General features: G+C 55.3%; 1 protein-coding gene across 2 annotated transcripts in view; it reads left to right on the top strand.

Annotated features, from left to right (window-relative positions):
* LOC101518024 (carnitine O-palmitoyltransferase 1, liver isoform) overlaps positions 1-25,137 on the top strand; it is a 54,769-nt gene that overhangs the window by 22,967 nt on the left and 6,665 nt on the right. For both annotated transcript variants that reach the window (XM_058662712.1, XM_058662711.1), the window contains exons 4-14: positions 885-1,056; positions 2,007-2,108; positions 6,028-6,165; positions 7,236-7,313; positions 8,983-9,090; positions 10,014-10,101; positions 13,100-13,295; positions 13,536-13,724; positions 14,035-14,140; positions 16,770-16,886; positions 21,550-21,714. In XM_058662712.1, coding sequence (XP_058518695.1) covers positions 885-1,056; positions 2,007-2,108; positions 6,028-6,165; positions 7,236-7,313; positions 8,983-9,090; positions 10,014-10,101; positions 13,100-13,295; positions 13,536-13,724; positions 14,035-14,140; positions 16,770-16,886; positions 21,550-21,714 — 1,459 coding nt within the window. The remainder of the gene's footprint in view (positions 1-884; positions 1,057-2,006; positions 2,109-6,027; positions 6,166-7,235; positions 7,314-8,982; positions 9,091-10,013; positions 10,102-13,099; positions 13,296-13,535; positions 13,725-14,034; positions 14,141-16,769; positions 16,887-21,549; positions 21,715-25,137) is intronic.

Raw genomic sequence — 25,137 nt, forward strand, 5'->3', positions numbered from 1 at the left:
CTCACAAAAGTGGGTTGTTTTAATCGTTTGAAGAATGCTTAAGTAGTTTTAACCATTTCAATATTGTGTGGTTTTCAAAATGACTGCAGATTAAAAACGAAAGCACAAGATAGCTGTATTTTGTCTCATTTTAAAGTCAGTCTTTGCCCTGGAACTGTCCTGCCTGCCTTCCCTGGCAAGGGCACGTTCTGTTGTGAAGTTTCCATCTCTCGTCCAGGGTGGTTCACCACTCACAGTCATCATGCAGCACCAATTCTGCTTTTGTTTTTTGTTTTTACAAATACGCTCCCCTTGGGCCACAGAAGGGCTCTCGGGGTGTAAGCGTGGAGGTGTCAGTGTGGCTAGCGAGTCGAGCTTAGACTCCTGGGAAACTGCAGGCAGCTTTGAGGAGGGAAACTGGAGTGAGTGGGTGCTGAGAGCCCAGAGCCACTGCGCACCCCTGCACGGAGTGTCCGCAGGGCTGCGTGGGTCTCAGCTGCACCATGGCCCCCAAGCTGCATGTCTCCAGGGCTGCGTGGGTCTCACCTGCACCATGGCCCCCAAGCTGCATGTCCCCAGGGCTGCGTGGGTCTCAGCTGCACCATGGCCCCCAAACTGCATGTCCCCAGGCCCTGAAAGGCCCGTGTGTGCAACATGTCATGTTTGAGACCCTAGGCTGGGGCACGCGAGACACCTGCGAGGGGGCCTTGGCTGTCACACAGCGGCACTGCAGCCCCTGACCCCAGCCCCGTCCCCTGCCCTGGCCCCAGCCCCAGCTGGCTCAGGAGTGGGCGTGGCTCCCATACAGTCACTGCAGCCACTTGGTCACAGCCCCATCCCCTGCCCCGTCCCCTGTGCTGGCCCCAGCTGGCTCAGCAGTGGGCGTGGCTCTCCTCCCTCCCCAGGGGCTACATGTCCAGCCGGACACAGAATGTGGTCAGCGGCGTGCTTTTTGGCACGGGCCTCTGGGTGACCCTCATCGTCGCCATGCGCTACTCCCTGAAGGTGCTGCTCTCCTACCACGGCTGGATGTTCGCCGAGCACGGCAAGATGGGTCGCGCCACCAGGATCTGGATGGTGAGGGGGTCGTGCTCGGGAGGAGCTGGGTGGGCGGGTCTGCGGTTCAAACGGTGTTTGATGGACACCAGCTTCGGCGTATGGGAGTACTTCCAAAAACTCAAGGGGGAAGAAGGTGTGACACTCTGGCCTTGGAGTTCGGACGCCGCCTGGGATGTGCCGCATTCCACGTGGCCGCCCTGGATCCGTGCCGTGTCAGTACTGTGCGGGACACGCGTGAGGTGGCTGTGATGGCTCCTGTGGCCGAGCCCCAAGTGGAATGCCCAGCTCCTGGTCTTGTTGACCGCGCCCTGGCTGTCGGGGTGCCTGGGCAATCTCCTTCTCTCTGAGTGTCTCTCACATACTTAAAATATCTCGGGGGGGGCATGGCTAGCATTGTCAAGGCACCTTTTTCTTCTTTTTTTCTTTTATGAGTTATTTATTTTTATTGGGAAGGCAGAAATACAAGAGAGAAAGAGATACAAAGATCTGCTGGTTCGTTCCCCAAGTGGCCGCAATGCCAGAGCTGAACTGGTCTGAAACCAGGAGCCAGCTTTTTCCGGGTCTCCCACGGGGTGCAGGATCCCAAGGCTTTGGACCGTCCTTGACTGCTTTCCAAGGCCACAAGCAGGGAGCTGGATGGGAAGGGGGGCAGCTGGGATATGAACCTGTGACCATAAGGAATCCCAGTGTGTGCAAGCCAAGGACTTTAGCCACTAGGCTACTGCGTCAGGCCCGAGCTGCCTTTTCAATGCTGACACACCGTCGTGGAGTGCCAGTTCAAGTCCCGGTGCTCCACTTCTGATGCAGCTCACTGCTGATGCACCTGGGCAGGCAGCAAAACACAGCCCAAGTTCTTGGGCCCCTGCCCCCCCGCGGGCGACCTGGGGTTGGCTTGGTGAACAGCGGGTTGCACACAGTGGGCGCCTGAACGTCGCCTCGCCTTTGACGCGGTGCCCCTCTTCCCGCAGGGCATGGTGAAGATCTTCTCGGGCCGGAAGCCCATGTTGTACAGTTTCCAGACCTCGCTGCCGCGCCTGCCCGTGCCGGCCGTGAAGGACACCACGCAGCGGGTAGGCCTGCTGCACCCGCCGACCTCACGTGCAGCTCCTCCGCTGCACGAGGAGCTGCCGCCCTGCGTCCTGCTCTCTGTCCTCGTGTCTGGTCGTCTCTGTCCTTAGCAGCGACCCGTTTAGGATGTGTCTCCCGTGTCTTCGGAGAAGGGTCTTGCTTCCTGCACAGAAAGCTGCTTTTGCAGGCGCGCTGAGAGTTCTCGGCGTTGCACGATTCACGCCTTGGAACAGAGCCGTGGTGCTGTTGGCCACATGGCGTGACTGGTTCCCGCGAGGCTGATGTTTGTGTACCTTGAAGGACAGTGAGGGCCCTGTCTCTGAGGGGATTAATGGACCTCCTTCCTGGAACCCCAGGCACCCTCAGGCTTCCTCTCTGGTCTGAGACAGCCCTCCGCGGGGGTAGTTAGAGCAAACAGACCTGCACTTCCAACCCCCCCAGCTGGAAAGCACAGCCCTTGCACGGTAAATCCTCCTCCTCCTTTACTTCCTCCTGCCAGCTCTCGGGGTCATTCAGCTTCCTGTCTCTGCAAGCTTGCCTGTCCCAGGGGCCTCCTGGAAGTAGACCTTGACAGTGACAGCCGCTCGGTGGGCAGGCTTCTTTTTTTTGTTTTTACACTTTTTTTTATTATATTTTTGACAATCTTTACATAGTTAATTAGGGTAAAAAGGTTCAAGGGCTATAGGACAGTGGGTAAGACTATTATTTCCATATTGTTTCCTTCATGTATCTGAGGTAAAGGGGGATATTGAGGGAGAAGCCCCACCCAGTGTCCCACCCTCCCCAGGTCCCGGACGTGGGACATGCTCCTAGATTCTTGCTCAGGTGGTTTTGATAGTTCATCAGTTATGAATCGCTGCCAGTCTCTCCATTCCAAGCACAATGAGGTCGTTGAAGAATCCACTGACTGACATAGTCCATCTTAGAGTCTCCGTTTGCCCAGTATTTCGCTGCCAACATATAGCTGAGGTGGTTGATTGACCTGTTCTGTCTTCTGTCTTTTTTTGGCTAGGGTTCTGAGTCCGCCATTTCGGTTGGGGAGATCCCCAAAGAAACTGTCTGAGGTGTTCCCAGACCAGATTCTTGTGTGTACTAGCAAGTACAGGGCCCGGGACAGTCCATCGCCCTAATCAGCTGGTGGTTGCAATTGCTGGCCTGGTCCTGTTTTCAGCCCCAACTTCCACTGGAACCAATGGGTGTTGCAGTCCAGCCTGGTTCTGCCCAGCACATACTCGGCCCTCACATAAACCAGTGGGTGCTGCAGCCTAGTCAGGGTGACTCCCAATAACCCCCACCAGGCCCGCCACCTGCCCTGGTTTACAGACTAGTCCAGTCTGTCCCACATCCCATTCGACTCTCGTACATGTCGATGGGTATTAAAGCTTAGTTCCATCTAACCAGCTCAACTATCCAGCCCTCACGGGTGTTGTTGGGTGCCTCTCTGTCTAGCCACCCCAGCCCCCGTCCTAGTTTTCCTTCCCTCCCATGGGAGTGGTAACCCAAGAGGGAGGAGCCCACTAATTCCCTTGTAGGCCACTCTCACTCCCGGATCATGCACTCTCCAGGTGGTTCTGTGGTTAACTTGACAGAATTAGCCCCCAGTGCCAGCTTCTGCCAGCTGATGCTGTGGCTAAGCCCAAACAACCCTCACCCACTCTAATTTATGCTTGCACCAGGAAGAGTCAGCCCAGCCTGGCTTTTCCCTGATCTAGTCCACATGAGGTGCACAGGTGTTGTAGCCCTGCTTAGTCTGGTCTGTCCCCATCCCAGCCCACGCTCTCCAGTGGGAGTAGCTGTCCAGCAAGGGAACCCCTCCCCCCCATATTTCCTCTGCCAGCTCTGCCCCCTCCTATCCTGGTCCTCACACGTGCTGGTTGGGCGCTGCAGTCACATCCAGTACAGGTAACCTCACCTTAGCATTCCATATTGTGCACTGGTTTTTGTCGCAACTGAACCTGGCTCGACCCACACTCTGTTCTGGTGCTCGGATTCTCCAGTGGATGACGTGAACTCTTCAGCCTGGTCTGCCCCTGACCCATGCCAAATGTGTGCCAGTGGGAAACTTTCCATGGCCTGTTCTGGGCTGTTTCCTATCATGCTTCTTGTGTTTACCTGCAGGGTCTGTGTCCTGCCAGAGGAGTTGTCCAGGCTGCTCCATCAGAACCTCTCCCAGTCAGATTTTGCGCATACCAGGGGGTCCATGAGCCAGCCCTACTCAGTTCACCTCCTGTCCTAGCAGGAACAGTGGCTTTTCCTGACGGGCCTTCAGCCCAAACTGGTCCTTGCTGTTGGATGTTTCAGCCTGGCCACAGCTCGTCCATACCCACGTACAGCTCATACATGGCTCAGTACGGGCTGAGACCTAACCTAGTCTATCCCACATCTACCCTGGTCCTCCAGGACACCAGACGGTGTTGCAGTCTGGCCCGGCTTGGTGTGTCCAATCCCAGTCCACACTTGTGCCAAGGGAGACTGCAACCATTTCCTGATCAGCACGCAGCCCCCATTCCAGCCCATGCGCCCCTTGGTGGGAACCTCCACCCAGCTAGGGTGTCCCCTTAGCTCCCCAACCGGGCCTGTTCCCAAACTTAGATCACATGCAGGCCAGCTTGGCTCAGCCCCTCACCTGTGCTGACCTCTGCCTTAGATACTGTGGCTTAGCGTCCCTGGCTCACGCAGACCAGTAGGTGCAAGAGCCTAGCTCGGCATGACCTCCATCCTGGTCTCTAGTTTCGCTTGTGGGCTAAGGTTTGCTCAGTCCTTGGTGGGCAGACTTCTTCAGGGCACCTGTGTCGTGTGTACCATGGGTCGGGACGCCTTCCTTCGATACACAGATAGTGTTGCATTGTACAGATAGAATGCATTTTGTGATATCCATTTCTGATGAGGGGACAATGTTTTGTTTTGTCTTGTTTTTCTTTTAAAGATTTCTTTATATTTATTGGGAAGGCAGATTTACAGAGAGAAGGAGAGACAGAGAGAGAAAGATCTTCCATGCACTCGTCCACTCCCGAAATGGCCACAATGGTCAGAGCTGAGCTAATTTGAAGCCAGGACCCAGGAGCCTCCTCTAGGTGCCCCACGCGGGTACAGGGTCCCAAGGCTGGGCTGTCCTCGGCTGCTTTCCCAGGCCACAGCAGGGAACTGGATGGGAAGTGGAGCAGCTGGGACACAAACTGGCCCTTCCAGATCGCCCTCCTCGCAGCCACGGGCAGCCCACAGCTCCTCCTTGTCCTTCCCGGGCATTCTGGGTAATGGGAGTGCGTGGCAGGCTGCCTTCCAGGGCTGCTCTGTGACTTAGGTACACGGCGGAGGCTTCCCTGAACTTGCTGCCTGTTTTGCTACATAGTACTCCATGGAGTGGACACAGCACTGCCCACCGTCTGTATCCAGAAGCTCTTCCCTTGAGGTTCCTATGAGGAGCAGTCCACGGGTATCCACCTCCTGGGCACCCTGGGCACCGGCTGTCAGTGCTGGGCACGCACTCCTCCGTGGGAGGCTGGCTCCCAAGGGAGTCCTGGGCTTCTCCCTTGGTGAAGACATCATGACGTTCAGCCAGCCATGGATCAGGGTTCAGCTTTTCTACAGTCCGAGGCCCCGCTGGATAACGTAAACATTTTTTTAAATTTATTTTCTTCTTTATGTTTTATTTCCCCTTTTTATTTGAAAGGCAGGCAGAGAAAAATCTACAAATACCCACCATGGCCAGCAGGGCCGGACGCCGCCAGGAGCCAGCAGCCCCATCCAGGCCTCCCAGCCCTAAGTACTTTGCCTGTCTTCTAGCTGCTTTCCCAGGCACACTAGAGGGCTCTGGATCAGAAGTGGAGCAGCCAGGACTCGAACGAGGGCTGCGATCGGTGAGGCCTGAGGCTTAGTCTTTGGCCACAATGCCAAAGACGTGGTGTTTTCTGTTCATTCCAGTACCTGGAATCCGTGAGGCCCCTTATGAAGGAAGGAGACTTTGAACGGATGACGGCGCTTGCGCAAGATTTTGCTGTCACTCTGGGGCCCAAACTGCAGTGGTATTTGAAGCTGAAGTCCTGGTGGGCCACAAATTATGTAAGTGCGCGCCTGTTGACCCCTGCTCTTTGTCGTGGGGACTTTCTCCTGCATGCAAATGCAGAACGGCCACAGAGAGAGCCTAGGGCTGGCGCGGTCAGCCAGGAGGACCGTGACCAGAGTGGTGACTGCCCCACACAGAGGCTGCGCATGCGTCAGAGCGGAGGTGCGGCTGTGGAGGATGGCATGAACGGGCAGAAAGGGAAGAGGGGAGGAAGAGGGGGAGAGAGCTTCTGTCTCTGAGCTGCTTCCTCAACAGCCGACAACGCAAAGCCACAGAGTGCCCTGCGGTGAACGGCAGCTGAGGGTGTGGGCGATGCTGGGGAGGGGGCACCCGGCTGACCTCTGGGTCAGTGCCACGCCTCTGATCCCGGGTTGCGGGTGAGCAGAGTGGATGGAGCTGGCGACTAAATGTCTTTGTGTACCTGAGATCTTTTCCCGTTAGCATTTCATTCATTCATTTGTGTTTATTTGTATTCATTTTATTTGAAAGGCAGAGAGAAAGACAGAGGTATTCCATCTGCTTGTCCACTCCACAAATGCCTATGACAGCCAGGGCTGGGCCGGGCTGGTACCAGGAGCCAGGAGCTCCGTGCCCGGCTTCCACATGGGCGACAAGGATCCGACTCCGGGAGCGGTATCCTCTGCTCCTCGGGTGCGCTTTAGGATGGGGCTAAGCAGAAATGGAGCTGAGAGTTGAACCCCAGGCCTCCCTGTGGGAAGCAGGCATTCCCAGCAGCCTTGCAAACACCTGCTCCAGTACTGAGTTCTTCAAAGCTAACGTGGAGGCCTGGGGCCCAGTTCTTACCTCTGGCCACGGTGAAAGGTGGTTTGTAGGCCTTCCAGAAAGTGATGTAACTTGTGCACCAAATGCACGCTCCATGTTTTGAAAACTGCATTTAGAATGAAGGCAAGCTGCCTTGGCCAGTGTTTCAGACAAAACCCCTGGCCTTTCCCCTTGCTGGCCTTCCACCTGTTTGGAGCCTTTCTGGACTGTCCGTGTAGGTGCTGCCATGCCTGCACACAGCACTCACACGGCTTCTCCCTGGTCTTGTGTCTGCACCCACCAGGTGAGTGACTGGTGGGAGGAGTACGTCTACCTGCGAGGGCGCGGGCCGCTCATGGTGAACAGCAACTACTACGCGATGGTGAGTCCGTCAGACGGGGTCACCTGCCCAGTGGTGGCTTCCTGGGACAGCTCTGGGGAGCGATGTGACCCCTGTTCCTCCTGGTCCTGCGTCCACGGCCCCAGCTTCCTAATCCTGTGCGGGAGCCCGGCTGCTTCCCACCGAGGATGCGGATCGTCCCTGTGTCTCCGTGGGTGCTCACGGGTGCTGAGCTGCTGCAGGGGACAGGCACGGCTGCTGAGGGACAGGCACGGCTCTGTGGGTGCTGGGAGCTCCTCGCCGTGAGCGTCCCAGTCCTGCTGCTTACAGCACCCAGTGCTTCAGCAGCCTGGCAGTTCCTATCCCCCTAGAGCTTGGCCCCTCGCTGCTAGGTCGTGGAGGGGCGTGCGTCTCCCCACGCCTCACCCTCCGTTGTCTGACGCATGGCAGTGGGGTGCTCAGCCTGTGTAGTTACCGGCTCGTCCAACTCTCGGCACCCACTTCCTTGCCTTCACTTCTCTCTCTGTTCCTCTGTTTCCATCAGTTCCTTTTCCATGCCCTGTTACTCCATTTCAGAAATTTGCTTTTCAAGTTCCATTTTTCCATCTGAGAGTCACAGACTGGGAGACCCGTGTCCAGGGGACCCAGAGCCGATTCCCTGTGCTAATGGGGAGTGAGCTGTGCCTGTTGGGCCCTTCCCCTCCTGGGGACCTATGGTTGTTCCCCAGGATCGGGGTGCTTCCCTCCCTCACTGGGGGCACGCTGTGCACATGGACCAGCCCTGCCTTTGGAAGGGCAGAGAGACACAGGCTGTCCATCCCCTGGGGCACTCCCCCAACGCCCACAGCAGGTGTGCAGGATCCGGCCAGTTCCCCCAGACTCCCTGGGAGGTGGTCTTCAGCCACCGCCTGTTGCCTCCTGTGCTGTTCCCTGATGGGATGCCGGGATAGGAAGCCGACCTAAACCCTGACCCCAGGGCATGCAACCCCAAACAGAACGTCAGCTGTGTGTCACACATCTGTGGCCACATGGACACCTTCAGGTCAGCTAGCTGTGTATTGGCTCTTTTTCCCAGAAGAAACATTTACAAATGTGGCTGAAAATATACAGAGGTATTAGTGAAAGATGACCGTGAACTTCTGGTTGCTCCTCCTGGAAATTTCCTAAGGTGTGTCCCATGTTACATTTCTGCTTTCCTCTCCGTGTGTTAGAGGTCACTAGGGGTAATACTCTATTATCTTCAGAAATGTCTGGGATTGGCAGTGTTATGGTATGTTAAGAAAACAACACTGAGAAAGTATAGGAAATTAAGTTATTTTGTTTCCCAGCAGGTACGGTGGTACTTAAGTATAAAGATTTTTTCATTAACAATGTGGTGGACCTGCCTAATAATACATTGAAAATCTTTTACATGTGTATGTATTGATTTTCATATTTATCTGAAAGGCAGAGAGGCAGACAGCAGAGAGAGAGCGGCCATGCACTGGCTCGTTCCCCACCTACCCGTGACAGTCGGGCCTGGGAACCCTAAGTGGACTGCTCATGTACTGAGCCGGCTCCTGCTGCCTCCGGGCATGCGCACAGCCGGGTCAGCACCGAGAAATCTGGACCATGATTGAAGTGCTGTGCCAGGCACAAGCGCCTGTGGTACGTGCTGGCTAAGTTGCCCTTCTCACAGTAACCTTCCCACTGATGTCCTGTCCCCCTGCAGGATTTCCTGTACGTCATCCCAACTCCCATTCAGGCGGCGCGCGCGGGCAACACCATCCACGCCATCCTGCTGTACAGGCGCAAGGTGGACCGCGAGGAGATCACGCCGGTAAGCAGGCAGCTGGAGACAGTCCTGCCGGCCAGCTCTTCGGGGGGGTCACTGGCCTTCTCCCATGTGAGGTGCGCAGCTCCGGTCTGTCTGCTCCTCCCTCCTGAAAGCATCCGCTCCCTCAGGACACTGGGTCGGTCCCTCCCCCGGGGGCTCTGCGTCCATCACGCCCCCCCAGGACCTCTGGCCACTGAACATCCCTGTGAGGTGTACGCTGTCAGGCCGTGGCTGGGTCTGCTCTTGTCCAGCCCCCGTCCCTGGGCGTGCGGAGGTCACGGCGGACTCCCTGAGAGTGCTGAGTGGACATGCCCCAGTGGGCCTTCCTCCTGCCCTCGGCCCGCAAGGAGGGTGCTGGTGCTCGTGAGCTCTCAGAGAAACAGGGCCCTTTCTCCTCAGGTAGCCCTGTGTCCCCAGGGTCCCTTTGCACCTGTTCCAATAGAGAGTGTAGCTGGGGAAGAGGTGACTGGACAGGAACCCGCACCCTGGCCTGGTTCAACCAGTCCCCGGATGACCCAGTACGAAGACCAAGTCAAGCCCGCAGCATGAAGACAAACCAACATAGCGTTTCTGTCTTGTCTTCTTGTTTTTCTTAAGTTATTTATTTAATTGAAAGGCAGAGTTACAGAGAAGGAGATGGAGAAGGAAAGAGAGGTTTTCCCCTGGTTCAGTCGCCAAATGGCCACGGTGGCTGGGACTGGGCCGGCTGTTGTCACTGCACTTAGGCGCCCCACGCGGGTGTGGAGGCCCAGGGACTTGGGCTGTCCTCCACTGCGTTCCCAGCTGTTAGCAGAGGGTTGGATGGGAAGTGGAGCAGCCGGGACCCGAGCTGGCCCTGTGCGGGCGGCCTCACTGCATATGCAGCGTGTCAGAGTGGGGTGTACATTTGTGCCGTGTCAATGTCTGAAAATGTATTTTTATGGCAGATACGTCTTTTGGGCTCCACCATCCCCCTCTGCTCCGCCCAGTGGGAGCGACTGTTCAACACTTCTCGCATCCCCGGTGTGGAAACAGGTGAGTGAGGCTTCCGGGGGGCCATGGGGAGTCACGGAAAAGTGCGTGCAAGGGCGGTCCCGAGGCAGGTTGCCATGCCAGCCCCGCCTGGGATTCTGCGTTGGTGATGTTTTGGGCCCCTGAACTTCCTGTCTGCACTGTGCCCTGGCATGTGGCGGCTTCCGCCTCCGGATGTCGGGGGCCGTCTCCCCAGCTGCTCTCTGCCAGGCCCCTCCCTGCAGGTTCTAGCCTGCTTGCAGGGTTTCCTGGCAAGTGTGGTCCGAATTGGGCTCCGCTGCTCACGTACCAGCTGACTGACCCAGGGCAGTGACCACAAACTCTCCATCCGCTCAGGGCCATCCAGGTGTGACAGGGAGGGACAGTGGGCACTGGCGGGGACTGTCCCTAGGGTCTGGCTGGGCCCTCTGTGAGCCTCTGTTGCCCCCAAGTCTGTGTGGGCAGCGGCCCTGCCCCACAAGGGGATTTGGGGAGTAAACTAGTGGACAGAAAATCTCTGTGTCACTACTTTCAAAGTGAAAATTAATGAGACGTCACCCGGGGACATGCTACGAGAGAGAAGGAGAGACAGAAAGATCTTTCATCTGCTGATTCACTCCCCAAGAGGTCACAATGGTCAGAGCTGAGCCAATCTGAAGCCAAGAGCCAGGAGCTTCTTCTGGGTCTCCCACCTGGGTGCAGAATCCCAAGACTTTGGGCCGTCCTCAACTGCTTTCCCAGGCCCCAGGCAGGGAGCTGGATGGAAAGTGGAACATCCCGGACATGAACCTGCGCCCATTTGGGATCCCTGTGCGTTCAAGGCAAGGAGTTTAGCCGTTAGGCCACCGTGCTGGGCCCGGGGAGCAAGTTCTTAGGGCTCCAGCAGGAAGACAGTGGGAGCCATGTCGGCAAGAGGCCCAGAGGCAGAGGTGTGACCGTGTTACGGACAGCGCTCACTTACGCACCGTCAAGGTCACAGAACGGGCATGATTGGGCTGTTTGGTGGCTGTTCCTGGCAGTGTAATGGCCACACGCACCTTCCTGAAGTGTTGCCCTTGACCTGTGATGCTTTGCCCTCACTGGCAAGACCATGCCTGCAGTTGTGCCAAGGGAACAGGGCGAAAGTGTCCCCAGTGGAGGTGCCGCCGGATCCCATGGCAGCTCAGTGTCGGGGCGTGGCCGAACCCTCACTCATGTTCAACGGGCACTCCTTTGCACCCCGCTCCAGGGAGTGAGTTCCGCTCTGTCCACATCCATGCCAGCTTGTCGTCTCAGCCTTCTTGGCAGCGTCCACCCTAACCAGGCTGAGACGATGGCGCGTTGGGGATTTGATGAGTCACGCAGGGGTTTTTCATGGCCTTGTTGGTCGTTGCTGTCTCCTGTTGAGGACTCACTGTTCATGTCATGTGCCTATTTAGTAATCGCATTGTTGTTATTATTATCATTTTGCTGTTAGCTCTGCAGCCCCTTGGGTATTCTGCCTGTTGCTCTCCTGTGAGATGAGCACACCACGGCACTTGGCCCCATTCTGCAAGCAGTGCTGTTGATGGCTCCGCTCGAATGCCTCTTATCTCTGTTTCCTGTTCCCCCACCCCAGCCAGAGGATCTCAGTCATGAGGCTCAAGGCCAGTGACCCTGGTGGAGAGTCCTGCCTTATTTATTTGAAGCCAGGACGACAGAGCAAGAGAGAGGCCCTTGCCTGGGTCTCCAGGTGCCCACAGCAGTCAGGACGGGGCCAGGAGTTCCATGTGGGTCTGCCAGGTGGGCCGCATCCCACCACCTCCTGCCCCTGTGCTCAGGAAGCTGAAGCTGGGGCTGTGGTGGAGAGGAGCGTGGCCTCGAGCCAGGAACTCTGGGAAGGCCGGGTGCTGCAGGAAGGGCCGCAGTGTCCCAGAAGATCTCGCCGCCCCGACGCGGGCTCTTCAGGCGAGGACTCTGGGTGCACGTCCCCTCCGAGCTTCTGCACGAAATCCTGAAGTTCAGCAGGCGCCTGCGGGTGGCTGCTTGGGCCACAGTTTTTGGGGGTTTTTTTTAGATTTGTTTTTCATTTCTTTTTTTGAAAGGTAGAGTTACAGAGAGAGGAGAGTCAGAAAGATCTTCCATGTGTGGTTCACCCTCTAAATGGTTACGGTGGTGAGCGGTGGGCCAGGCTGAAGCCAGCAATCAGGAGCTTCAGCTGGGTCTCCTGTGTATGTGGAGGGCCCAGGACTTGGCTGGGTCACCCCCCACTGCCCTCCCAGGCCATCAGCAGGGAGCAGGGTCAGAGGTGGAGCTGCTGAGATTGGAACTGGTGGTCCAACATGGGTGTGGAGGGTCTTTCTGGCAGGTCACTTCCTGAGCGGGTGGCAGCAGGGCCGGCTCGTGTCATCACGTGCCCTCAGCCTCCTCTCACACTTACCTGTTTTACCTGACGTGCTCATCCTGCGGTCCCCCAGCCCCTGTCTTGTCCCGCCATCTCCGCACGCCCCACCCTGAACAGCACTAACACAACGCTGGAGAAATGCGCTTCACTTTATCATGGTTCTGTTGTGTTGACGCTTTCTGAGGCTCCTCTCTGTCTGAGTCATTTTAGGGAACAGCCTTCGTTCTTTGAGCCATTTTCCATTTCCCTTCTGAGAACACCGGCTAAGGTTCCTATTGTAATTCATTAGTGGAAAGCTCACTGGAGAGTTTACTATCTGTGAGCTGTATGGATGCTGTTTTTATTTCTAGTACAGCCACTCCAGGGCTGTATTGTGTCCATTTCCCAGATGAGAACATTGAGGCTTAGGGGTGACTCACTGCTCAAGACACACATCCAGCGAGTGGCCAAGCTGACTACAAGGCCAGACCCTGCCCGATTCCACAGAGCCCACCTCTGTCGTGCACTTCATGCTGCCAGCAGTCTTGGGGGAGGACGCGTGAACCCAAAGGGAGTGACGCGGGGTCCGGAATCACAGCTGTTGGCAAAGCCAGGGTGTGACAGCCTCACGCTCGCAGTGGCCGTGACCCTGGGTTCTGTGTGTGTGACCTGTGCCCCCAGACACCCTCCAGCACCTCAAGGACAGCAGGCACATTGTGGTGTACCACAAGGGGCGTTACTTCAAGGTCTGGCTGTACCACGACGGGCGGCTGCTGAAGCCCCGGGAGCTGGAGCAGCAGATGCAGAGGATCCTGGATGACTCCTCGGAGCCCCAGGCGGGGGAAGCCAAGCTGGCGGCCCTCACTGCGGCCGACAGGTGCGGGGCCATCTCCACCTGGCCTGTCTCCCAGAGGCGGCCAGGTGCTTTATATTCCTTGTCCCCCCCAGGGAGCGGGGCAGTGCCCTCAGGGACCAGCAGACACGCCCATGTGTGGCTCTGTCTCGGCTGCCACCCAGTAGCTGCCCTTACAGTACCAGTCTGCCTTCTAGACCTCCCTAGGCAGCTGTCCCTATGTGGCCACAGGTCTCAGCTGAGTTGCATTTGATCTTGCTGCAGAGTGCCCTGGGCCAAGTGTCGCCAGGCCTATTTCGGACGCGGGAAAAACAAGCAGTCTCTGGACGCCATCGAGAAAGCAGCGTTCTTCGTGACGTTGGATGAAACGGAGCAGGGCTACAGAAAGGAAGAGCCGGAAGCGTCCATGGACAGCTACGCCAAGTCCCTCCTGCACGGCAGGTGTTTCGATAGGTAAGGCCCTTTCCTTCCCTGGGAGCTTGGAAGCGGCGTCCCACGTGGGCGACGCCACTCTCAAGGGTCTGCATGAGAGGAAGGAGCTGGCCTGGACGTAGACCTTTTGTTTTCTTCCTCCACTGAAACTGTCACACACAGCTTGAGATTGTGTGTGTGTGTGTGTGCGCACGTGGGTCCCGTGTTGTATCAGCCGCCCCTGCTGCAGTCCGGCGTCAGGGGGTTGGTTGGGGCCCGGTGCTGTGTGATGCCCGCGTGCTTCCCTGCCACCCTGTGCCCTGGGCTCTTCTGTGATGCGCTTGTCCTCCAGGTGGTTTGACAAGTCCTTCACCTTTATCGTCTTCAAGAACGGCAAGATGGGCATGAACGCAGAACACTCGTGGGCCGACGCGCCCATCATCGGCCACCTCTGGGAGGTGAGTTCACAGTGACGGTGGGCTGGCTGTCCCAGGCTGTCTTCTCAAGGGCTGTATGTTTGAGAGGCGGCGAGGGAGTTCCTGAGCCAGAGCTGCAGCAGCGGCACTGGAGCCGCTCCGGGGTAGCCTGCTGAGCCAGCACAGGTGGCTGGAAGGTAGCCAGGAGTGCGCCGAGGTGTCCTCTAGGGGAGGCAGCAGCCCTTGTACCCGCACCATCACTGTCGCCTCTCGGGGACCGTGTGGATGGGAAGCCCCCAGTCAGGCGCTCGAGACAGGAGTGGGATCCAGGAACCCCAGGCGGCTTTGTCACCACTTGGTCTGACACCCCTCTCCCTGTCACTACTCTGTGTTTCTGCCCCACAATCCTGTCATCCAGGTTCCTGAGGTGACAGTGCTCCCTGCCCTGTCCTTATAGAACCCAAATAGTGAAGTTACTGGGGCGCCTTGGGCGGGATTGCAGCTCACTTCTTCCTGGGATCAGCCAGCTCTCCTGTGCCGCAGCTCCCCGCCCGGGTTTAGGCCAGCTACAAACAAGCCTAAAGTCTCGGCTGCAGAAAGCCGACATGGGGAGTTAGCACAGTGGTGTAGAAGGAAAAGCTGCCACTGAAGACATTCATTCGTGGTAAACAGCAGACACGTGGCCAGAGCCCCCTATCCCCACCCTGCCGCCAAGCGCCAGCCCAAGCTGAGCGGGCACTGTCTGTGACAATGCTGGCACCTGTTGCAGCCCCACGCAGAGCCACAGGCACACCTGGCAGCCCATAGTGGGGCACGGTCCTCCAGGCCCCTCCGCCCGCTTCCAGAAGCTTCACTAGTGACACAGGCCCCAGAGCTGTGATCCCAGGCTGTCTGGGTTGTACAGGCACCCCACTCCCTAGTAGAGAAGGCTACAGGAGATTTCCCAGATCTGGATAAGGCTGTGGAGCCTTGGCGTTAGGCCAGGCTGGTCAGAAGCGCTGCTGTTGGACTGCCACCGTCCAGCTGGCGGGCTGGCCCGTGACTCCAGGGGACCAGGGGAAGGGAGCCCAGGCACTCGGGCGTGGGTGGGGACTGAGCTAGTCCCTCGTCACAGAGGTCCAATGCCACATGTCGCAGGTACGTTGTCCCTTGTAGCCATGTTTAGCACAGGTTCCCTCCTGTTTGCTCCTGCTGCGTCTCTGTGTTCATTTAGTCTGGTCTGGAGCAGCTTAGAGGGGAGCACTGGCTCTTGCACCCTCTCATGTGCCCCCAGATCGACCGCATATGGGGCTTCTGAGTTCACATTCTCATTTCATTTCCTAGAGAAGGAATGGGTCCCCTCTGACTTTTGGGTAGGTATTGTCACCCCCATGTCTGAGGCTACAGAAGGTCCTTGTGTAAGATGGCATGGGGGTGGATGTCTGGCAGAACAGCTGGGATGCTCATAGCCCATACCAGAGTGCCCAGGTTCAAGTCCCAGCTCTGCTTCCTGTCCCTCCGTGCCCCAGGAGTCAGTGGGTCCCTGCCACCCTTGTGGACACCTGGGTTGAGTTCTAGGCTCCTGGTTTGGCCCTGACCCAGGTCCCAGCTGCTGAGGGGTGTAGGGGTGAGCCGGCAGATGTCTCTGTCTTTTAAATCAGGCATTTTTCTTAAAAAAAAAAATATATATATATATATATATGTATGTGTATATATATATGTTGATATCTTCTTTTTTCTTTGAAAGGCAGAGTGACAGAGGGGAAGAGAGAGACAAAGATCTTCTGTGATCCCAAAAGGACCAGACAAGCCAGGGCTAGGTTGCCCAAAGCCAGGGACCAGGGCTAAGCTTGCCCAAAGCCAGGGACCAGGGCTAGGCTTGCCCAAAGCCAGGGACCAGGGCTAGGTTGCCCAAAGCCAGGGACCAGGGCTAGGCTTGCCCAAAGCCAGGGACCAGGGCTAAGCTTGCCCAAAGCCAGGGACCAGGAGCTTAGGCAGATCCCCAGTGCGCACACAGCAGGGCGCCAGGGCAGGACTGACACTCCAGGAAGAGGCGCAGGTGTCTCAGTGGCATCCTAACCCCATACGGAAGGCCTACCCTTAGATCGGCGTGTCATGTGTCTTGGGGAGCCCGTAGATGCTGAGGGGTGACCATGTGCCACTTCCTGGGGAAAGGCCAGAGTCCTTGCTGCTTGGTGCCAGCCCCCTGCAAGGCCCTGGGGAGTGCTGTGGCAGAGTTGGCTTGGGGTCACCCCGCAGGGAACGGTGCTGTCCACACTGCCAGGGCCTGGCCGCCCGTGGAGTGTGAGTGTGGAGTACGAGGCTGGGCTCCTCTCGGAGCTGGCTTCTGCTCTGTCCACCTGGTTACATGCTCACGTCACATGACCTCACACAGAGCGGTCCTGCCACAGGGCCCGGACCCCGGGTGGCTTCCTGGCCTGCATGTACACTGGCGCTCTGCATGGATCCTGGCTGTGCTCCCCAAGCGTCTCATGGTCTCAGTCCAAGTGTTGACCCTGCTCGCGTGCTCAGTAGAGCTGAGCCCCAGCCTGTTGGGTGGGAAGTGTGCTGTGAGTGCCCCCGGAGAGGGCCGATGGCGGCCAGTCTCCCTGCAGGGAGCAGCATGGCCTCTGCCTGGGGCCAGCAGCTGCACAGCGTCTGGCCTGGGGGCTCACGGTTGTGTTTTCCACAGTACGTCATGGCCACGGACTGCTTCCAGCTGGGTTATGCGGATGATGGACACTGTAAAGGGGACCCCAACCCTAGCATCCCATACCCCACCAGGCTGCAGTGGGACATCCCTGAGGAGGTGAGTCCAGGCGGTCAGCGGCGGGTGGGGGATGCAGCCTGCTTCTCCAGTCAGAGCTTGCCACACTCAGGGTTCTAGACCCCTTAGGCAGTGCTCAGGCCTGGCACACTCACGGGGCCTGGGGACATTCCAGCTGCTAGCTCCTGCCTTCTGCTCCTCCTGCTGCCCCGGGGCTGGGCGTGGTCCCTTGAGGGATGAGGGCACTTGTCCTTAGGGTCCTGCTGGTGACCACAGCACCTTCCTTTGCTTCCTGTCCCAGAGCAGCTTTAGCTTTAGAGGTGAACACTTCCTGTCCCCACAGGCGCCTCCCCTGGTCACCCTGCCATGCCGGAGCCCTTGGGACCAAGGCCCCTTACCACCATGTGTGTTCATCCCTTTATTTGTTTATTTATTTTAATGTTACTTCTTTTTATTATTATCATTTCATGATACAGTTCTATGGGCCCTGGGATTTCCCTTACCCCCTCCTCAAGTCCCTCCCCCTCACTGAATCCCCCTATATCATTACTATAGTATAGTTCTTCATACACAGTCATATGTCCATCATTGTGGGCATGGACAATGGCAGAGAGTCCAGCATCCTATTGTCAAGATAAAGTAAACAGTTTCATTGGGAGTCCATCTTGGTCTGGAAATAAAGATGCATACTGCATTGTATCCTCACATCTGGATAGGATAGTCTCCATGACACAGCTACCATACTTAAATGAAAAGCCACAAGACAAAATCAACAATAGGGAAAAAAAAAGAAATTAACAACACCATGAAGTTCAATAACATGCTACTGAATGACTAATGTGTTGCTGAAGAAATATAAAAGAAAATCAAGACTCTTCTTGAAGAAAATGCTGCTGCTGTGTGATCTATGAGTCATTGAAGAATTTAGTAAGAAAGTGTTTTGAAGAGATGAAACTAACCACAACAATAGCAAAAAATTCAAAATCCCTGAGCTGCAGTTTCCGCTGGTCTTAGTTGGTGAAATGTGTCAGCTATAGGCAACAGATGGGTTTTATTTTTCAATCCATTTTTTAATCTATGATGTTTGGTGAGTTTAAGCTATTTACATTCGGGGTTAATAGGATCGTGTGATTTTAGCAATGCGTTGTTCATTGATTTAGTCTTCTATTATTTTACTTGAATGTTCTCATTTGCCTTTGGTTTTGGTGATTATTCCTCTTCTCTGTCAAGAGACCATCATTTGTAGGGCAGGTTTGGAAGAGGCATATCCTTTTAACTTCTCTATTGTGGAAGAATTTTATTTCATTTTCAAAAACAAAGGAAAGTTTGCTGGATATGTTACCCTAGGCCGACAATTTTTTTCTTTTAGAATCTGGAATATGTCACTCCATTCTCTTCTGGCCTGTAGAGTTTCCTGTGAGAGATCTCCTGTGAGTTTAATTGCCATTCCTCTATATGTCAATTGATTTTTTTCATGTGCACATTTAAGGATCTTTTCCTTATGTTCAATTGAAGAGAGCTTAATGATCATATGTTGTGGTGAAGGTCACTTTTGATCAACCCTGTTGGGAGTTCTGTGCCCCTCCTGGATCTTGTTTCCCAATTCTTTCTCTTGATTAGGGAAATTTTCCCTTATTATTTCATTAAATACATTTTTAAACCCAGCTTCTCTTTCTGCACCTTCTGGGACTCCCATAACTCTTATATTTGGCTTTTCAATAGTGTCTTTCAATTCTTGAATACTTTTTTTGGCCTGATCCAGCTCTGCTTCCAGCTTTTTGTTTGTTTTCCCCCAGTGACAAGGAGTATCTTCCAATTCTGAGATTCTTTCTTCTGCTTGCTTCATTCTGTTTTGGAGACTCTCCATCATACTTTTAATTTGCTCCTCTGTGTTCTTAATTTCTGATAAACCAGCCTTGATTTGCTTTATTGCTTCCTTAAATTCTTTGAACTCTTGTATGTGCTTCTCATTGTTGATCAGAAGCTTTAAAGTGAGTTTTCTGAATTCTGTGTGCCCCATTTTCTCGATGTCTTCCTCAGTTAACTCTGAGGTTGGCACAGGGTTTTGCTCCTTTGCAGGGGAGTTTTCAGTAATATTCATTGTGCTTTTGTCTCTTCTTTTGCTCTTGGTCATTATACTTTGGATTAGCAGAGTCTTCTCCTTGGGGCAGGTTTCTAAGCTGTGTCACCCACAGGTCTACAATGCGATTTTACTATTTCAGTTGGCACACAACCCTTGGCTTGCAGCCACTTGTGCCACAACCTCCAGCGAGTTCCAGGTCTGGGATCTTATGTCAGATTTCCACCGTGGTCTCCACGGCCCCAACTCCTGGCTCACCAATCTCCACCTCCTGTGATACCGTGCTGAGGCTGCACCATTGTCTCTGCAACCTTTCTTCCACTTCCAGTTGGAGCAGGTCCCAGGATTAGAAAGACACCAGGCGTCCTTTATAGTTAGGTTGTTGGTGGCGCTTATCTTGTTGGAACTTGTTGGACGTTAGGTCTGGGTGCCACATGACCTATTTTGACCCGTACGATGCCACAGTCGGTATTATTTCCCTGTGGGACCAGTGCAACCCACGGAATTCAGTGAGTTCTCGCGAGCTCAGCACATGCACAGGTCACTGTTGTCCCCTGCAGTCCTAAAGCTTTTGCCACACTGTAAGAAATGGCGCCTGACTTACCACTACTAGAGTTCTTGATCTGCTGGCCATGAGGTCTGAGGGCTACCCAGACCTGTCTTGGTGGAACCTGCAGAAAGTCACATTGCTGCAGTTCACTGAGTCAGAAATGAGTTCACTCCCAGCTCAGCGTATGCTCAGTTCTTTCCATTACCTTGCCTTCTTATGCAAAATGGCACCCGATTCAGCTCTCGGGGGCTGACTGGGCTGTGAAATCCACCCTGTTCTTGCACTGTCCGTCTGGGATCTGCTGCTCTGTCTCTGCTCCTGGTCGAATCAAACGGACCAGCAGGACAGACAGTTCTTTGTCTGGATTCACCTCCCAAGCTCCCAGTGAAAGTCCCTTCCCACCTGGTTGCTGGTGGAGTTCCGGCTGCTGGCGGAGTTCAGATCACTGTTAGCTGAATGCCGCTGGAGTATCAGTCTCTGCAACACGACACCGTTGTGTCCGCTGCTTTGCTGTGTCTGTCAGTCTCCAGGTGCCCCTCTGCTGTTGTTCTGTCCTCTCCTATTTCCTGGAATGTGTCCTCCCTGCTTCATCCTGATTATATGTTTTTCCGTCTGTTTAAACGTGTTCTTACCCTATTCCGCCATCTTGATTCTCCTCCCAGCTGTGAATTTAATTGCCATTCCTCTATATGTCAATTAATTTTTTCACGTGCACATTTAAGGATCTTTTCCTTATGTTCAATTGAAGAGAGCTTAATGATCATGTGTCATGGTGAAGATCACTTTTGGTCAACCCTGTTGGGAGTTCTGTGCCCCTCCTGGATCTTGTTTCCCAATTCTTTCTCTTGATTAGGGAAATTTTCCCTTATTATTTCATTAAATACATTTTTAAACCCAGCTTCTCTTTCTGCACCTTCTGGGACTCCCATAACTTATATTTGGCTTTTCAATAGTGTCTTTCAATTCTTGAATGCTTTTTTTGGCCTGATCCAGCTCTGCTTCCAGCTTTTTGTTTGTTTTCCCCCAGTGACAAGGAATATCTTCCAATTCTGAAATTCTTTCTTCTGCTTGCTTCATTCTATTTTGGAGACTCTCCATCGTACTTTTAATTTGCTCCACTGTATTTTTCATTTCTGATATATCAGCTTTCATTTGATTCATTTCCAGTGTGACATATTCCTTAGATTCCTTGAACGCCTCCTTTACGTGTTTCTCGTTGTTGATAAGAAGCTTTATAACAAGTGTTTTGAATTCTCTGTCTCCCCCATTTTCTCGATGTCTTCCTCAGCTGAGGTTGGCAAAGGCTGTTGCTCCTTTGCAGGAGCATCTTCAGTAATATTCACTGTGTCTTTGTCTCTTCTTTTGCTCTTGGTCATTGCGTTTCTATCACCCACAGGTCTACAATTCAGTTTTACTTATTGCAGTTGGTATGCGGCTTTTGTTTGCAGCCACTTGTGCCAATCCCTCCTGGGATCTCATGTTAGATTTCCACCGTGGTCTTCCTACCTGGTTGCTAGTGGATTTCCGGCTGCTGGTGGAGTTCAGATTGGCACTTGCTACATGCCGCTGGGGTATCAGTCATTGCAACACCACCCTGTTATTTTCACTGCTTTCCGGTCTGTCTCCAGGTGCCCCTCTGCTGTTGTTCTGTCCTCTCCTATTTCCTGGAATGTGCCCTCTCTGCTCCACACTGTCTAATGTTTCTCCGTTTGAACGTGTCCTCACCCTATTCCGCCATCTTGGTTCTCCACTCTTTCCTTCATTTACTGTTTCCAGAAGGCTCTCTCGACTGCCTGGATGAGGCGGCAGCCAGCTCCAGGAAGCAAAACTCCTGGGGGATCTCACTGGCAAGCAATAGCCCAGAGTGCCCCTCCAGTGACCCCTCTGTGCCTGAGGTGCAGTGGGAGGTGGAGCGGAGCACCCTGGGGTTTCCAGATGATGGGTATCCCCAAAAGGACCCAGGTGAATACGTGACTTGTGGTTTGCAAGGAGCCACTCGGCAGCCACAGGGGCCTTCTGCATCTGTGTCGGAGAGACCTCCCCCCACGCTGACCGCCTGTCTGCTCTCGCCCCAGTGCCAAGAGGTGATCGAGGCGTCCTTGAGTAGCGCGACGCTCCTGGCCAGCGACGTGGATCTCCACTCATTCCCTTTCCACACCTTTGGGAAAGGTTTGATCAAGAAGTGCCGGACCAGCCCAGACGCCTTCATCCAGCTGGCCCTGCAGCTGGCTCATTACAAGGTGAGGCTGCGAGCCGGGGCTTTGGATGTGAGCGCTTTTGGGGTTCCATGGCTTTAGGGAGGACCTGAGCCCTGGCTCCCACAGCACCGCCCTCCTGAGTGTGTCTTCCTGCTCATGCAGAGTGTCCGTGGGACTTCCTGCCTGTCTTGGGGACGGTGTGGTGTTGGCCAAGGCTGAGCCCCACGTCACTGTGCACCTGTGGCACATGGCATCTTGTGGCAGCAGCTGGGCCATGCTGGGCCTTCCACGGCCTGTGTGCCTCCCGGCCTTCTGGAGTCTCTCACCGAGAAGCATTCGCCCCCATTTCACAGATGGGGAAGATGAGGTTGAGGAGGCAGGTGACTCTCCAAGGTGCCACTGGCTGGGCTGAGGTGAAGCTGGGTGGCGCTCAGAGCTGCCCGGTGAGCGGGAACAAGGGTCGGAGTGCATTCGGAGGGATAATAAGACACTCAGGAGAGCTGGCCAGCCGTCGCCCAGGGCACCCACGCTGGCAGGGCGGGTGCTAGCCTCAGTGCCCCAGCAGGCCTGCGAGGTTGAGGCTGTTTCCCCAGCATGGGGAGACGCATCTGGCAGGTGTGCGCAGCTCTTCCTCTAGGGGGATATGGAGGCTCTGCTTTGCTGTGAGAGCCCTGGGGCCGCCCACTGTAGCCTACGGTCTTGCTGGCTGTGGGGTGGAGCGTGGGGTCCCAGGGTGTATGGCCACATCCCCTATTGGAACTACAGTTCAAGTCCTGGCTGCCCCACATCTGATCTAGCTCCTTGCTAGTGCGTCCGACAAGGCTGTGGATGATGGTCGCATTATTCCACCACGACAGACCTAGAAGGAGTTCCAGGGCCCTGGCTTTGCTGCAAGCGTCTGAGGAGTGAGCCAGAGGGTGGATGTTCTCTCTCTCTCTCTCTCTCTCTCTGCCCTTCTCTCATGCTCTCCTAATAGCAAATAAATGAAATCTTTTTAAAAATCTATAGAAGAAGCAGGCCCCTAGGTGCACAGACGGCATGTGTTCGCTGTGGTAGGAGTTAAGCTCAGCTGCCGTGCCGCTACACGCCGCCATGCGCGGCTGGCCGGGAACGCCGGCGGGGCATCCCATCAGGCAGCAGGCCCAAGGCCATGCTTATGGGGCACGTGCCTGCTGCTCACTGTGGTATCAGCCACAGCTGGAAAGGAGGGTGGGGGACGCACAGGTTTGTCTTTCTTGCCTGTCTTTGGTTCCTCAGTGCAGGCATTTCTTGGAATTACCCTCAGGGAGATGAAGCCATGGTTCGGGGCCGGTGTGTGCAGCCGGTTAGCTGGTGTCCCGGGTGCAGAGCAGGGCTGCGCTCCTGGCAGTGGCCTGGCCCCGGCTGCTGGGGTCTTTTTGGGTGAGTCGGCAGGTGGAAGACCTCTGTCTCCGCGCTTTTCTTTGTTTTTTTAAGGTTTATTTATTTTTTTTATTAGAAAGTCTGATTTATGAAAAGAATGAAAGACAGAAAGATCCACTGGGTCATTCCTCAGACGGCCACCATGGCCAGAGCTGAGCTGATTCGAAACCAGGACCTGCCTCCGGTCTGTCACATGGGTGCAGGGTCCCCAGGACTTGGGCCACCCTCTACTGCTCTCTCAGGCCACAAGCAGGGAGCTGGGTGGGAAGTGGAGAGGCCACGACATGAACCTGCGCCCGCATGGGATCCTGGTGCTTAGAGGTGGGTTAACCAGTTGAGCCATCATGCCAGACCTGGTCACTCTGTTTTTCAAGAAGAAAAGAATCGTTCGTTTCATGACCCAAGCTGAGGTCTGTTCTTGGAGCTCTGGTTAGCAACGAGAGGCCCCTCCCCGAGGTGAGAGGTTCCTGCAGCACTCTGCCCAGTAGAGCAGCCCACCAGAAGTGTAAATCCACTTCATTCACTCACATTCAGTGCCATGAGCTTGTCCAGGTATCCGCTGAGTGACGTGTCTCAGGTGCTGACACAGACCCAGCACAACTCAGCTGCAGGGCCTGCCTGGGGTCCTGGCTCAGCGGGCACCCTGGCTCGGCCCTGGGGTCCTGGCTCAGCGGGCAACCTGGCTCGGCCCTGGGGTCCTGGCTTAGCGGGCACCCTTGCTCGGCCCTGGGGTCCTGGCTCAGCGGGCACCCTTGCTCGGCGCTGGGGTCCTGGCTTAGCGGGCACCCTTGCTCGGCCCTGGGGTCCTGGCTCAGCGGGCACCCTTGCTCGGCGCTGGGGTCCTGGCTTAGCGGGCACCCTTGCTCGGCCCTGGGGTCCTGGCTCAGCGGGCACCCTTGCTCGGCGCTGGGGTCCTGACTCAGCCCTGGGGTCCTGGCTCAGCGGGCACCCTGGCTCAGCACTGGGAACTGGAGGAGACTGCAGTGTCACGTGTTGGTGTAGCACAGACTGCTCCTCCTGTTAGACCTTGACCTTTGGTACTGAAGCTCAGGGTGGTCCCAGCAATGCATTATAAACATCTGAGCTGGGAATGTCCCCTTGAGTCACTTCTGCTCTACCCAGACCCACAGTTCCAACTTTTGTATAAGAGAATTTTATATTTTTTAGAAAAAAAAATTTAAGTGTATTTATTTATTTGAAAGGTGGAGTTACAGAAAGAGGGCGTGCTCGTCCACCTGCCGGTTCTCTTCCCACAGGACTCCAACAGCCCAGGGGGCCAGAGCTAGGAGCAGGAGCTAGAGTTGCAAGGAATTTGATGCGAAACGTGGCAGCAACCGCATTTCTTGTCACATGAAAGAAGAATTTTTGTGGGGCCAACTCTAGTTTGCAAAGCAGGATTTACTTAGGAATGGGAGAAAGAGGCCTCCTGCCATAGTGACAGGAGAGGGCTCCAGGGGAGGAAGAGGCCCCAGGATGGGGTTGGTGTCTTAGACACCATCTCAGGGGAGGCACTCAGGGGGCAAACCAGAGGACAGCAGGAGGGTGGGGCCGCTGACCGCCCATTCAGAGTGTGCTGAGAGAGGGGAATTGGTACGTTCATTCTGCCCTTTGGTTCCCCTTTCAAGGGCAGTACGTGCTCGTGGGAGGGTGACAAATGGAGAGAAGCTTCACCAGGGACCAGAGATCGCAACTGCCTACTGTCCCGTCTGACTCCTCACACCTGGAGCTTCTGCAGGATTCCAGACGCTTTAGGCAGAAGTGCTGTCTTGGGCACCGTCTCAGGGAGGAGCACGGATTCCCAATGGGCAGAGCAGAGGGGCCCTCGGGAGGGTGTGGCTGCGGGCTCCCTCCTCTCCTGCTGCTGATCAGCTGAGCTCTGACAGGAACTCAGAGATGCTCTTGTTATGACAACACCACTAAGCCATAGGTCTTGATATTCTCATTTTTATTGGGAAGGCAGATTCACAGAGAGGAGAAACAGAAAGAAAATCTGCTGGTTCACTCCCCAACTGGCTGTAACAGCCGGAGCTGAGTCAGTCTTAAGCCAGGAGCCAGGAAACTTCT

The sequence above is a fragment of the Ochotona princeps genome, chromosome 4 (genome assembly GCF_030435755.1).
Source record: "Ochotona princeps isolate mOchPri1 chromosome 4, mOchPri1.hap1, whole genome shotgun sequence".
NCBI lineage: Eukaryota > Metazoa > Chordata > Mammalia > Lagomorpha > Ochotonidae > Ochotona > Ochotona princeps.